This window comes from Crassostrea angulata, chromosome 6 (genome assembly GCF_025612915.1).
Source record: "Crassostrea angulata isolate pt1a10 chromosome 6, ASM2561291v2, whole genome shotgun sequence".
Lineage (NCBI taxonomy): Eukaryota > Metazoa > Mollusca > Bivalvia > Ostreida > Ostreidae > Magallana > Magallana angulata.
The window spans coordinates 26,646,868-26,662,024 of record NC_069116.1 but is presented as its reverse complement, the minus strand read 5'-3'; the positions used below and the strand labels follow the sequence as shown (position 1 = coordinate 26,662,024).

The 15,157-nt window shown below is 33.2% G+C and overlaps 1 protein-coding gene and 1 long non-coding RNA gene across 3 annotated transcripts; one reads left to right on the top strand and one right to left on the bottom strand.

Moving 5' to 3' along the window:
- The first annotated feature begins 596 nt into the window (after positions 1–596).
- Positions 597–14,920, top strand: LOC128190066 (uncharacterized). Of its 2 annotated transcripts, none has more exons than XM_052861973.1 (13): positions 597–619; positions 3,040–3,334; positions 4,728–5,045; positions 8,681–8,791; positions 9,372–9,520; positions 10,189–10,269; positions 10,656–10,741; positions 10,883–10,905; positions 10,995–11,059; positions 11,780–12,265; positions 12,670–12,820; positions 13,068–13,210; positions 13,549–14,920. In XM_052861973.1, exons 2-13 carry the CDS (start codon positions 3,046–3,048, stop codon positions 13,918–13,920), a joined length of 2,274 nt encoding a protein of 757 aa, XP_052717933.1. In that variant the 5' UTR covers positions 597–619; positions 3,040–3,045; the 3' UTR covers positions 13,921–14,920. The 2 variants fall into 2 exon arrangements, with proteins under 2 accessions (XP_052717933.1, XP_052717932.1); XM_052861972.1 differs by lacking the exon at positions 597–619 and adding an exon at positions 701–762.
- On the bottom strand, positions 7,094–8,254 carry LOC128190067 (uncharacterized). Its single transcript, XR_008244319.1, has 3 exons — positions 7,902–8,254; positions 7,601–7,720; positions 7,094–7,192 (listed from the first exon to the last, which is right to left on the bottom strand). It is a non-coding gene; the product is annotated as an uncharacterized LOC128190067 (long non-coding RNA).
- Positions 14,921–15,157: the final 237 nt, after the last annotated feature.

Here is a 15,157-nt window from a genome sequence, read left to right as displayed (position 1 = left end):
TTAAATTTCATACTAAGATTTTGAAAACATAATTTTTCGGCAAAGAATCAATAGAATAACAATTGGGAGGAAGTTCCCAGTTCCTTTTTAACAAATTAAATAGCTGGCCATGAATTCAAAAGCAGCTAACGTTATATATATTTTTAAAATCATTAAAGAAATTATATATATGACTTTGTAAACCAGTAAGAATCGCTTTAAGATGCTATTCATTTTTAAGAGTATTTTTCCCTTTCCCGAAGTAAATGATAGAGATCTATGATATCGAACTAATTTTAAACACACAATCCAAAAGACTTTTTTTCTGCATACCAAAAAAAATGGTGGTGAACTTCTTCTTTACATATCCGTGAAACAGTTGTATTCTTTTTTAATATCTATTGGGATACATGCATTAAGAAAAATAAGGGACGTATGTCCTATTGTATATGTCCCTGAAAATACAATTGCCAATGTAAATGAAACTAATCATAAATGAGAATAATTATTGATCGACATTGGGAGGCCGGAATTTTGGGAGTTGTTCATCTCGGCTTCTGTAGTAGTCAGAAGCTCGTGCTGTCTTGGAGGCGGGTACAAAATTCGTTTGCAACTAAAGTGTTACACAAAACACATATTGGTAAGTGAAATATGAGCGGCTTTTTCTTTTTCTTTTTATTACAAATGTGAATCGTAGAAAAATGAATAAAATCGTCAACGGTCGCATGCAGTCTCATCAGCGTGGCGTATAAAATGCAAGCTGCCATGGCCTGGCCTGTGCCAGTATGTGTTATCTTGGGATATCAAGTTACATTAACATGCATTGATTTAATTGTTGAAATGTTGCAAAACATATCTTCATGTTGAACTAGGGCTGTCAAAGTTCCACATTTTTCGTGCTGGGTCGTGTCGTAAAAAATTTCGGTTCGATTTCGGGTCTACGTCTACTTTCAAATAAAATTTCATTTTTTTAAACTTCAAAAAATTTTCTTTTTATTTCTTCACTTTTTAATAACATACTTCAACACAATAACTAGTTTTCTGACTAGAAATTCAAATTACATTTGATATTCTTAAGTTAAATTAAAAATATTTTATAGAATAATTTCACCTGAGATAACTTAATGCACATTTTTAAAGTCATACGGATTATCATCTTCAGTAGAGTAGCAGAGTGGATCATAAACCCTTGGCTAGTGAAGATGGTGGATTCTGTTGTACTATTGAAAAATTTATTGTAAACTTCCACAATCTGATTAAAATCAGATCCTTTGATCCGCTCACTTAGATCGCTACACTAGGAGATCCTAGTGTAGCGATCTAAGTGAGCGGATCAAAGGATCTGATTTTAATCAGATTGTAAACTTCCATTATCATTATGAAGTGACATGCTTTAAAATCTGGTTAATACATACAAGAAATTGGGGCCAGCTAGTGGAATAAAATTGTTTTGATTAGGACTCGGTGCTTTTTAAAAAACACCCCAAAACCTTGTCAAAATCTATATCATAATATTAAGATTTGATTATTTCATTCTTGTTTGGGTGGAATAATATAATAATAATACATGTACATTCTATAGTTTATTTAAGTTTATATTGCATGTGAATTAGTTGTAAATTGCAAACTACATAAACCCAGTTGGGATGTATGTGTATTAATCTGTTTGATGTGTCTCTGATATTTGTCCCCTGGAGCAGTTCTGTGTGATTTATATCAGCCAAAGAATGATTATATACACTGTTTATATATGTCACGTACAGGTCAGACCTATTCATAACGTGATCATAGATGTTTTTGAGTTATTTGATAAAAAAAATTGCCATTTGAACGAAATGGCCTGTATCATATTTTGGATGGGAAGAGGTGTAAAATCATTAGGTAATTTAATAATGTAAAATAAGAGTATATTGGCTCTGTAAACTGATACATTTTAGAGTAATAAAAACTATATTATGTAACACATTAATAAAACTTATTGGTTTTTGAAAAACAAAAAAGTTGATTACAGTCATAAACAAAGGCCAATTAGTGGGTTTCTCTATGAGATAAAGACTTTCTGAAATGAGTGATATAGATGCCTGCTGAGATAAATAAGATGATAATATTCTGTAAGCTATCCAGTGCCCGGCCTCCCCCTGTCCTATCCACCAGCGATGTGTCAGGGGCTCTCAGTGGGGAGTCCACATCACAGGATTTAACAGCATCCTGTGTAAGTTTGTTCACAGTGCCAAGTAAACACATCAATCTTGTCAGGTATTTATAAGTGTAGTCAACTCTGGGCCCTAAGAGCAATTAGCCGAGAGCTTTAAAGAGGATTATCTATTAGACCTTTGCTATTCTTCTGGGTAGGTGTTGATAGATGTAAAATCTGACAAGAGATTTTGTTTCATATTTATTTGGATAAGTAATGGGTATGATTGCTAAAAAAAGATACTGATATTGCTGATATGACTTAAATGCTCAAATGTTTATGTTGTTGTTTTTAACATTATTTACAATTGTGTTAACAATTGAATTTCTGCCTCTATATTTTCGGGTACTTACAATGTTACAGAAGATAAAGACTTGTAAACCTTGCTCAGTGCTTATCAGCCTCCCAATTAAATCTGTCATGATAGTTAGTGTATCGCTTTGCTAGGTATTTGAAATTTATTACCTTTCCTGAAAACTCAGTAGTCCCAAACTCTCAAGTCACAAGGTAGGTAAATTGTTTCTATATGCCTGAAAGGTTTTCCAAGTTTTAGATCTAATTTATAATTACATTTTTTTTTCTGTTTATTGTAAAGAAATGTAACTGCCAGTAGATATTGTTTTAGAATAATTAAAAGTTTAACTTTAAATGTTTTGAAATTTTGGAAACCCCCGGCCATATCCATGTATCATTTTATTCAGTTGATAAGTATATATGCCATTTGTCAATGATGAAATGTGCATTAAGAAAAAGAGATATTCTTAGATCAATAATACATAGCATTAATATTTGGGCTTAAGGGTCAAATATATTTATCATTCCGATTTCATTCATTAGGCAATTAACTATTTTTGTAATATTTGCAGTGTCCGATGGAGATGCTTGGATTCAAAGCACGAGCCCCTCGGGGTATAAAATTGACTAAACCACCCCCCAGAAAACTGACAACAGACGAGATTATTAAAGAAAGACTTGATAATGTGAACTTCAACAATGGAATTCGGGAACTATCAGATCTGGAACAAAGTCGGTTCATCGAAGTGAATAATAATGAAATAGAGAAGGTCTACAGGATGAAACCAGCAAGTTCAGACCAAACAGAATTAAATGGCTCAATAACAAACAATAATGGATGCCATGAAGACAATGATAACAACAGCTGTAAGTAATTCTTTGAATTTTTTTCATCAATGAGAAAGGTTTAACTTTTACCGAATTGTTGGAGGCAACACACAAACACACCCCTCCCCCATATCATGGATGTTTAAAATGAGGTGGGGTTTTTGCGTCTGTTTTAATAATTATACCCCCTGCAAACAAAGTTTGGGGGGGTATATAGGAATCATCTCGTCTGTCCCTCCATCTGTCTGTATGTCACTCTGTCTGTGCAATCGTGTCGGGTCCATATCTTTCTTATGGAGAAACATTGGAAGTTCTTACTTCACACAAAGATTGCTTATGGCCTAAGAGTGTGTCATGACCTTGACTCAAGGTCATTCGGGCAAGGTCAATGTCACTGGCAGAAAAATGCAAAATTCGTGTCCGGTCCATATCTTTCTTATCGAGAATCATTGGAAGTTCTTACTTCACATATAGATTGCTTATGACCTAAGGGTGTGTCATGACCTTGACCCATGGCATTCTGTCAAGGTCAAGGTCACTGGCAGAAAAAATGCAAAATTCTTGTCCGGTTTCATATCTTTCTTATGGAGAAACATTGGAACGTCTTACTTCACACAAAGATTGCTTATGACCAAAGAGTGTGTCATGACCTTGACCCAAGGTCAATTGAGGAAGTTCAAGGTCATTGTTTCAAAAATGCTAAATTCTGTCTGTGTCATGTCTTGTATTAATGGAGATATTAGAAGCTACAATTTGACACAAAGCTTGCTCTTCTCAGGCCACATAAAATTATTTTTAGATTCTTATCCCCGTCTCTCTGAAAATGGCCTGCCCCGATGAAATTTTTTTTTGGGAAAAAAAAAATGTGTGGAAAAAATATTTCGGAAAAAATCGGGCTCAGTATACCAATAATTCAAAATGTTTAAATATTAAATGGCTGCTTGACATGTGGATTTCGTTTGATTAGAGTCATGGTTGTTAACGGAAGGTTGCAAATGTCCTCATGCTTAACAGTTAACTTAAAATAAAATGGAATTAAAGGATAGAAATTAGTTTGTTTACTCCTATTAGCATTAACAGTTTTGAAAAATAGAGCAGTTGTTATTTATAGAAAATGGACTGTGAAATAGATTCATCCAATATTTTTTATAATAGAAAAAATACACGTGTTATGATTTTTTTCTTAGCAGGGGGTATCAATTGTGAGCTTGCTCACAGTACGTCTAGTTGATTTTAGTTCCGTAATCTTTTTTCTTGGCTATAAAAATGGAAAATTTAAATCTTATTTTCTAGGTCAGAGATGACAAAGGTCAAGGAAACTCCATCATATTGAGTCATATTTGATGCTCTTAATCCTTACGTTATTGTAGAAGGGTATCTCTAGATAGATGCCGTACTTGAAGGTTTAATTGCTATATGTTTTGTATTGCAGTAATGCGACAGAGAGCGCGAGCACCAAGGGTTGCTAAACTGACCAAACCACGACCACTGAGGCACAGACTACCCTCCATAAAGACTGGTCCTCCCACCACAGAACCAGGCCAGGCTACAGAGCAGGTCAAGGACAGACTGTCCTCCTTGGAGACTGGTCCTCCCACCACAGAACCAGGCCAGGCTACAGAGCAGGCCAAGGATAGACAGCCCTCAATAGAGACTGGTCCTTCACCCACAGAACCAGGCCAGGCTACAGAGCAGGGCAAGGGATTTACTCCCGAGCTCTTCAGTGTAAAATCAGCAGATGAGGCAGAAGGTAATGGTGAACCTACAGGAAATTCCATGTGTTTATCTGTGCTTTCATATAAATAAAATATTTTACATGACTTAAGTTTTACTGGTGACTAAGGCCATAAAAAATTAATTACTTGGTTCTCCATATTTTCAAACACAGGTGTGGCAGAAAGGTTTTTTTTTCCCTTTTTTATTAAGACGTCGAGCTAATGCTCGGCAGCCTTCTAGCGATCGTCTGGATTGGCGATCGTCCAAAAATTCATGCACTGCACCGCCTATTAAATGTGCACAAATAAATAAGTTCCTTAAAGTATTAAACATATTACAAGATTTTTATTCCATTTATTCAACTACATTGTGTACAAAAAATCCAACCTTGCCTCCCTGGTTATTGATAACTCTTTGCATAAGTATAAAGAACTATATATGATTAGAGTTAAATTTGGCCCCCATAATTCATCATGTTTTAAAGTGTTTCGGTTACAATAAAATGTTATGTTATAATTTAGAAGAGTTCATATAAAATATATTTTTCACATATTTGTTTGATTTTTTTGCACTCACTTGCAGTATATGACGTCAGAAGTGACGCTATTTCAAAAATTCAATCAAAATCAGTCGAAATTGACATTTTTCTCATCTTTTTACGAATGGGAAATATAGAGCGCATGCTTGAACCACGACAAATTTTTTGTCACTTATTAGTCTTGGCTAGATACATCTCTGATTATAATATTTTGTTGGTTCACGCATGCGCTCCATGTTTCCTGAAAGAAAAACTTCTTGAAAACAAGCTTTTTTATGCTAAAATGCAAAAATGGCGGGAAAAGGCTGTCTTTAAAATGCCGTTTTTCTAAATTGTGGGCACTTGAATCAAAATGAACATTAAGTTAAAACATTACATATATATCTGTACAAAGAAAAGAAACAATTACAGTAAAATAAGGATATTCCTTTTAGGGGGCCATTTTAGGCCCATACCATATATAGTAGAATGGCGGATGAATACAAAAGGTGTAAACATTACTAAATATTATTTTAGTTTATCGATTACATTTTAACTGGAGACCGTGCCCGATAGAAATAAAATTTGATATGTAAATTTATTTGTTATCGGGCACGGCCTCCAAAATGAATGTAAGCGATAAATGCAGTCGGTTTGGTCGAGCAAAAAATAGCACGTGTTGTGGATTTGTTTGTAAACAACCATACCATAGGTAATCTTGTTTCAAACGGGAATTGAAATAAATAAAAGTATGTTTTATTATTATAATTAGAGACACACTGTAATCAATGTATTCACCTTGAAAATTGTTCAAAGACTGTTTAAAGCAGAAAGAAAATACATTGTATAATTTTTTTTTAACTTTGAAATTTTTTTGATTTTTGTAACTATGATGAGTTATTGTATTATAAACGCATCACAACATATTATATAAGGAAATATAGTGATTTTTGTTTTTAAAGAACGCAAAACATAATTCATTTACTTTTTTTATTCTAATATGTATTATTTGATATACGACTATTAGTACAAAAATTCAAATTATTGATATCATTTTATCAATCTAGATAAAAGAAAATGTCAGCTCGACGCCTTTGTGGCCGTTCCGGCCTTTGATTTCATAAAAACATTGTTGAATTTTCTAATTTTACAAGGTGCAACTCTTATCTTAATGCAGAAAAAGCGATGTTTTACAGCAAAAAAAAAAAAAAAAGTTTTCATACAGTGAATGTATTGGTCCTTAAACTAAATGAAATTAAAAAATCATCATGTTCTTCAAGAAACACCAAAGCTACAAGGTTTGAGAGAACCCTTATTAAGGTGGATCTCTACACCAAATAAGTGTAGGAGATTTTTGTTGCATGCATTTGTTACCTATACTAGGCACAGTATTCAACAATAATAGACCTCAAAATACAATACACTATTTTCTAGAGAATTTTTAAAATATAAGTCTGGTTCCAGATAACCCCTTATTTATCAAATTTTTAAACATTTCTGTTTTAAAATTCTTATGAAAGTGAAATGTTATTAAGTTTAGAAATGAAAAACAAAAAAATAATGAATGAAGTTTGTATGATTTTTATTGGAATCCACATAAATATGAAACTAAAATATAAAAAAATTCTTTTAAGGCAAACTGCTGGACAAAATCCCACAAAAACCTGAAAATATAAACAATATTCGTTGGTGAATGGGATGAAGAAAAGAAATTGAATGAAATTGAAAAATTAAAGGAAATACTTAATTATTGCAAAAATCTTGGTATGAAAGATCCTGTTTAAGAGTTGTCTTTCTTTATTTTACATGGTCTCAAATATCTTGGGATCAATTTTTTAATTAATAAAAATCACGAAGAAAAATTAAAATAGGAACAAGTCTATGCTAAATATGTAGATTTAAGATAAGTAGTGCTTATGATAATGTTTGAAGCTGAAAAATTATATTTTTGATGAATGTATTATATATATTTAAAACAAAATATTAGTAGTTAATTATATTATAAATTGCCTTTTACTTTTTTATATACAATAGCAATTATAAACAACAACCATACGCATATTAATACATACATTAGATGTCTATAGTGATACACATGCATGTGTGGAAATGAAAAACATTCTCCTTTTCCGAATTCTGTCTTTCCCTCATTTGGCTTGCAAATCCGGGCTTCCACTGCTATTGCTGCCTAGCTGTATTTATTTTAATCAAAATACAGTAGTTTAATGTCAAAGTTTCAATGAAAGTCTTTTACTGCAAATGTTTTTTTTTAATTTGGGAAGTTAAGATCAATTCAAGAGATCGCACTACGGTACTTTCGTTTTATATTCATCATACATATATAGTTTAAATGAAAATTTGACATCTGCTTACCTTTATCGATAATCCGCCACATATGTATGACCGTCTGTTGCAGATGACATGACAAAAATGTACTGCCAATAGCAGCAGAGCAGGGAAACGGTATATTATTTAGATTCCACGTTTTCCGTACAAAACAGCTGATAATCAATGTTAGTGAAAAGCTTTAAACAGGAAGAAAATTGACATATTTTCTAAGCGTTTTGGTGATTCCATTCCTATCTCATCTCCTTAGTTAGAAGAGTTCGATTAAACGGTGTATAGCTATTTTGTACCACGACATAATGTTATCAATCCGGAACACAATGGCGTTTCGAACGGAAGTCAGACATGTTTTGACGATGTAGCCTTCCACCTTAAAGCATTATTAGATAAGTGCATGAACTCCCCTCCTATATGCATTTGAAATTACATCCTACATCATATCTAAACTAAAATCATTAATTAGTGATCATAACTTGAACACAGCATTTTGTAACTAAATTCAGTCTGGATCATCGCATTGTTTGCAGTAATGTTCTTTAAGTTATTAAAGTCAAGCATTTCACTGACTTGAGTATTTAAAACAGAAATCCAGATTTTTTTCAGGAATTCGCAAATGCACTAGAGAAATTTTATTTTATTCATTTACAGAGAAGGATGAGCAATGCACAATGATAAATCAGATATGGTGGACCTAAAAACCAAGAATTAATTTTTTCTGGCCTATCCCTTTACTTGTATCTGATGTAACTGAGGAGGATGTATGTATGTTTTGTTTTATATCTTAATTTGTCCATTTTGCCATGTAGATATGATCCTATCTGTGATAGAAAAACTTAGCTCACTTGATCAGACAAGTACAGAGTTATTTCGAGACATTCTGGTAAAATACGGACCTCAACTGGAAGAAGACAATCCAGGTAAAATGCATATAATTTAGAGCAGGCATTTTTTTTTTGTCAGGAGACACAAATTGTGATTTTCAAAAGCTGACGTATAAATGGACACCTTGAAAAACCTTTGTTTGCTCTCTTCCTCAGTGTTTAAAATTTGAGGCGATAATAAGAGAAGTTAATTATGTACATTGTTCAGCATACAACTTTATAAATTTCAAAAATTTATGGTCAGATTATTGATAGAAATATCTTGAGTGTGGTACTTTTCTTTGGTTGGGCGAGGACAAACAAACAACTTATTATAGGTGGCCCAAGAAATATTTCAACCAATGTGTTTTGTTACACTGGTTGCATTACCGGTATAATAGTTGTGAATAGCTTGTGCAATTGCTGACAGCATTAAGATCTATGATGCAGAAGACATTATATGTGTATACATGTACAATGTATCATCTCAAACTATGCAAACTTTAACATTCATGACCAATGGGATGAATTTTCTTGTCATTCATGGGAATTTTACAAATTGTATGCATTTTAAAGTATCAATTTGATGCACATGTGAATTGTCAGTGATGTATAAACCTGTATAAATGTGTTTTAGCCTTCATCAGAAGTTGTTTGGCCTGTGTGGAGGAGTTTCTGAAGAGAGACTGTGCTGATGCTGGTGTCCGTTCTATTCTACAAAATGTTTTATGCCTGCGTAAACAATCGTGGAATCAGGTTAGCGGTGAACAGGATGCAAAGAATAAGGTGAAGTTTCTGAATTTATCAATTCCAAGATATTCTCTGAAAGTCAACTTGCTTGTAACTTGCAAGTATGAAGTTAGATTAAGTTAGAAAGTGATGCATGTGTTTCCAAGATGTCCTTTGATGAGTTCTGGTTTACTGCTGGTTCAGTGTAGGGGAATTTTGGGGATACATATGAATTTTATTTGCCACAAATGTGTTGTTAGCATTTACATGTAAAGAAACAGTAGCCAATTTTACCAGAAAGTTTGCTTGTGCCCAATATTATTATGTCCTTTTAGGTTTTTTGCCCCTGCCATAAAATAGCTGGGGGCATATAGTGTTACCAGAATATAGCTTTACCAGAAAATACAGGTCAAGCTCAAATTTGGTCCAGCCCCCTTGAATTTAGGGGGAGGGACGGATCATGTGTGCAAAGAAATGTAAAACTAAAAATGGCATTTGAAAATTTTGTTTGCCTGCGGGAGCATTCTTGGCATTATGACACATCATTTTTTTTATTGAATTATCCATGAACATTGGTTCCAATAGAACAAAAATGATACTTCACTTTTTTGTTTGGTCAAGAGTATTTACACGCATTGTGATTATTGTCTGATTGTGCATTTTTCAAAATTTCTGTTACACCCTTCTTTACGGAAAATATTTCTAAATATAAGGCTTTATTGTAGGGTGATCATGGATATTATGGGAGTAAAAAGCTGGATAAAAAATCTGAGAAGAACAATGAACAGAAAGTTAGTCGGACAGTTGTAAGTGTCTCTACAGTCAAACTTCGTTATCTCGAACTAGATGGGACTGTTTAAAAACTTTGAGATATCAGAGTATTTGAGATATCGAGGGTAAAATACTTTTAAGATAAGTGGTTGGGACTTACAATTAACTTCGACATATCCATTGTATTCGAGATATCAGTGTTTTAGATATCGAAGTTTAACTGTATTTATTTCTGATGTTTATGTATTTTATAAATGTTTTAGTATGGATTGAAATCAAGGTTGTTGAAATGTCGGCTAGTTTAGTTGAAACATGATAAAGAGTTATTGTTTTGGAGAAAGGAAATTTCTAGAAATGAAGAACTTTGATGTTAAAACTGCTACTCTTCTGAATATAGAAGCAAATAAGTGTTATATTGCAGAGTTGTGATTCGGGTTATGGGGACCAAGATGACGTAATACTGTGGACCAATGAGGATTCATTTATTCACGATCTTAGTGAGAATTTGTGAGTATTACACTACACATTTCATACAGACAATACAGTATACTAAGTTTGATGCCTAATTATTCTTAAGAAAATTTTTATGTGCTGTATGAAGATATTGCCATGAGAAAAAGTTCTAATTGCATATAATTCATTTTACAGAAAGGACTATGATCATGGAGAAGGTAACTGTTTTCCCTTACAAAAGTGTAATCTTATGGTGCGTAGTTCTTTTTTTATGTTGAAATATTTCTATTTGATATTTTTCTTGTAGATGATTTAATGGCAGATGGCAAAAAAATGTTGGCAAACCAAACTAAGGAAGCTATGTCAGACAAGGTACATCTATATAGCCTCTTTTAACTTATACTATTATCCTCTAATATTTACAAGTATCTAGTAGGCTACTATAAGACTAATAAGCATTTGAGCAGTAACTGTCTATGCCGCCTCAAGGAAGGGAGCTTTTGCTTTGCTGCTGCTTGCAGAGGTTGCACATAATGAATAAAATTTAGTAAACAGATTTATCACCAGAATTTCTAGGTCAAGTTTTGTTTTGGGTAATGGATTCTCTCATTTTGAGTAATCGATTCTCTCAGTTTGAGTAACTGACCCCTGCAAAGAAAATGAAGTGAAACTGCATATAAATGGAGTTTTTATAAGTCAAAGGGGCAAAACTCTGTCAAAAATTTGCAGGGGTTGGAGTAACTCAAAATGAAATTTAATATACAGAATATTATCTTAATAATTTTGACAGAGTTATGCCCCTTTGACTTTGAAAAATTCTGATTAATTGAACTTTCCATTCATTATCTCGCCAAAGGTCTCCAAGGGAGGGGTTGGAACATGAGTGTTTTACAAACATCTCTTGTTTTCTAGGAGTTCTGCTCCTTTTATCTAATCATGCATTCATTTTCTATTTGAGTATTGGGTTTGTGAGCTTGCTCATTTTTTTATTTTTATTCAGATAGATACATCATTATTAGATATACCAGGCACTGTTATCTATTTGTACATTGTTTAATGAAATGCTTCATTACATGGTTATTTTGTATTTAGACAGCTCATGGTTTTCTTTCAAAACATTTTAAACCTACAACAGAAGAAAACCCGCCTCTTTACTCCACAGAAACAAACTGGAGTGATGCAGTCAAAAAACCAAAAGACAGTTTCAAAGGTTATGTTAACTTTGATACACAGTTTACAAAGCTGAAGGGGTATCCATTCAGTGATGATGCAAAAAGAACTGAGCCAGTAAGGGCAGGATTTGAAGAGTTTAAGACCAAATCAGACAGTTGGATAAGTGGGTCTCGGCAAAATGTCGGCCGCTATAGAACAGATGATGATAAATTTTTCTCACATTCTGGGTCTGATCAAGAATCTTGGAGAAAACCACTGAACCACCAAGGGTTCGGAAATCCTGGCAAAATGTCCACAGTTCCTGAGGAAGATGGCACCAGTAATGGAATAACATCAGTCATTCCTCAAAGACCTAAACACCTTATCCTCAAAGACAGAATTTCAAGCAGAGAAGGACATGGCAAGGTTTGAATAATTTTGATTTTTTCAGAGTATGATAAGCTCACTTTGGCCAAAAATCAAGATGTCATTTCAACAGATGAGTCTATAAAATTGTGTTCTATCAATTAAATTTTCTAATGCATTGAAAATTTTAATTTGTAAAAACTTCTTTCTTTTTAAAATTCCTACCGTAATCATATGATTGTGAATTATTGTTTACTGTACATTCTAATGTAATATATTGTTTGTGAATATCTTGGGCAACTTGTATTGCATGTATTGGGATAGTCTCTTCATTCTGTACACAATATCTTCTTTGTATGCCTGCTATAGACATTTGGTACATACTCCTTCATTCAAATATTGGTGTATTGCAATTGCGATGAGAAATTTGCTATAGACTTAGTATCACTCGTTTGTATCTTTAGATTGTAGTGGAGAGGCAGCCTCTGGGTCCAGGAAGTGACCCCTCAGTTATAGTAAAAGTAGAGGAGGGTCTACCCAAAAGTATTTACTCAGCTGCTGGTAGAAGAACCATGTTCAAGAAATACAACACTGCTGTGTGTATAGATGACATAGGTATGTACATGTAGCTTTCATTGGTACCTATTCAATTTTTTACCCTAGAAGTAGGGTGTATTAAATATTTTCAAAAAATAATCCTTTCAGCTTAGAACTTTTGAAAATTGAGTCTTTGCAATTGCAAAGTGAGACTATAGTGATTATAAAAGATTGATAAATTTTTCAAATTATTCCAGATATAGTATATTTCATGTTATTTTTCAAACTGAAAGATCCATCCAAGCTTAATGTATTGTATTTGTAGATTCGGATGACTTGGAGGAGCTGGAACCAGTCACATACAGTCGGGAGGAGCTGCTGACCTTGGCTAACAGTCCTCTGTCCAGGAAGAGACCCACAGAGTCCTCTTACCTGTGTAAACTTTATCCAGAGGTCTGTCTGGAAAAGGTCTGTGAAAATACTTATACAACTAATTATCTATGTGCATATATACACCTCTGCAGTTGATACTATTGGCATGGATGAAATGACTTTACAGGTGAATGGAAAACTGTATGTTTATTTCAATAATTAATGTTACAATATATAAGAGATGGGGATCGTGTTTAAATATTCTTTCTACAAAATGTATAGATAAGGTAAAGATAATATATAGATAAGTTGCAAAAGAATATATGTTTAATACATGTTTGAGTTTCTGAACTCTAGTATATAACATTATTTCAATTGTATTGAGGGTCTGATATTTTTTATTTATGAATTTTTGTTGTTGTTGGATTTTTTAGGCTGAAGCATATTACTCCAGTAGAGATTATCAGAAACCATCCACATTTTATGTAAAGCAAAAAAAGGAACAATCTGAGAACTATTTTGTGCCCAACAATTTAGAGTGTAAATCACAGGAGCCAAACCCGGAGTGCCACAGGTTTGGTTTTCAGACTCGTGAACAGAATTTTGAGTTTGGAAGCCATAAGAATTTTCCACGGACCAGTGTGTTGGGACCATCAGCTTTTGCTCAGGAATACAGCAAGCCTGTGTTTGGATCTAATGCCAACTTTATTCCGAAAGATTTCCGTTCTTGTGCTTCATCAACGAACAATTCAGATGAAGGCTCTACATTCACGTTTCAAAGAAATGGATTCGGGAAACCCTTTTGATTTAAAAGGGATACTGACTTTGTATTCCAACCCTTGTCTTTCTAAGTTTTTATTTTTGTGTTCTAGTCAGTGAGCAGCTGTTTATCACTTCTGTTCCACTCAATCAGACATTTAGTCAAGACTAGTCTATTTTGTACTTGCAGTATTATCATTTATTGTTCAATGAACCTCACTCACAGTTTTGTTTACTTTTCTCAAACTCATTACAAGAAATCCCAGTGAATCTTGATTTTTGTTGGTCTTTTGCTTTTAGCATTGTTCCAAACTAAATGTTGTATAAAATGCATATCATTACTCCCCAACTCCCTAAATCAGAAATGAGTTTCAGGGTAAGAGGAATAGTGTCTTGTCTGTTTGTAGTGCTATTTCATCTTCAAATTAATGTTTGATACTTTTTATTACAAAAACTACCTAAAACAAGTTCCTTGATTTCTATGAAACATGTTTTTGAAGTTTACTTATTTTTATAATTCCACAACTTGTGTTCATATTAAACTTGCCATCACTCACCTTTGTAATTGGTTTTCAGCTAAGTCCAATTTTTTGTAGCTGTACATGCTAGCATCACTTTTTTTTCAAATGTAAATGCAGTTCACACCCAAATTACAATTTGTTAATAACTTTGTTTAAAATGACATGTAGTTCACTCTTTTGCTGTCTGTAAATACTTGTACATGTATCATTTAAGGTCATCCTTAAAAAATTGTTTGGAATTGCTGCCTGGGAGTTTCTAGACTGAGATGGGAGGGAGGGGCCTTTTTTTCACACTTAAGTTTAATTACTGAAGAATATTTTTCACACTTCAGTTTAATTGATTAAAAATGGGTAAAATGTAAAAAAAATCTCCATATAAAAAAAGTTCTTTATTTTTTGCTAATAAAATTTTATCAGCCGTGGGTATTTCAGTGGGAGGCAGTTCCAAAGAACAATTTTATTATGGCCTTAAGGAAAACTTTTTTGGAGAAATTCTATTTCGGTAATAAACCTGATTTTTCATTTCCGTATTGTTAATGCTGGTTATTTCTAAGTTACTTACCTGCCCATAGTTTCTTGCAGATCAGATTTTTACCATAACACAGATTAACAAAACATTGTACTTCAAGCCCACAATGTGAAAGCTTTCTTAAAGTGGCACGGTGACTCAAAATAGATGTTTTATTAATTAATAAATTAATTTGTTTATCACAACGGAAATAAAAAGAGCTACTTCAGATTTCATCATACCGAAGGTTTCGCG

Bases quoted from the DNA above. Each gene is read 5' to 3' on its own strand.
- LOC128190066 (XM_052861972.1), top strand. From the start codon at position 733: ATGCAAGCTGCCATGGCCTGGCCTGTGCCA. The intron at 9,521-10,188 runs GTGAAGTTTCTG...GCTTTATTGTAG, and splicing joins AACAGGATGCAAAGAATAAG to GGTGATCATGGATATTATGG. The intron at 12,821-13,067 runs GTATGTACATGT...TTGTATTTGTAG, and splicing joins TGTGTGTATAGATGACATAG to ATTCGGATGACTTGGAGGAG.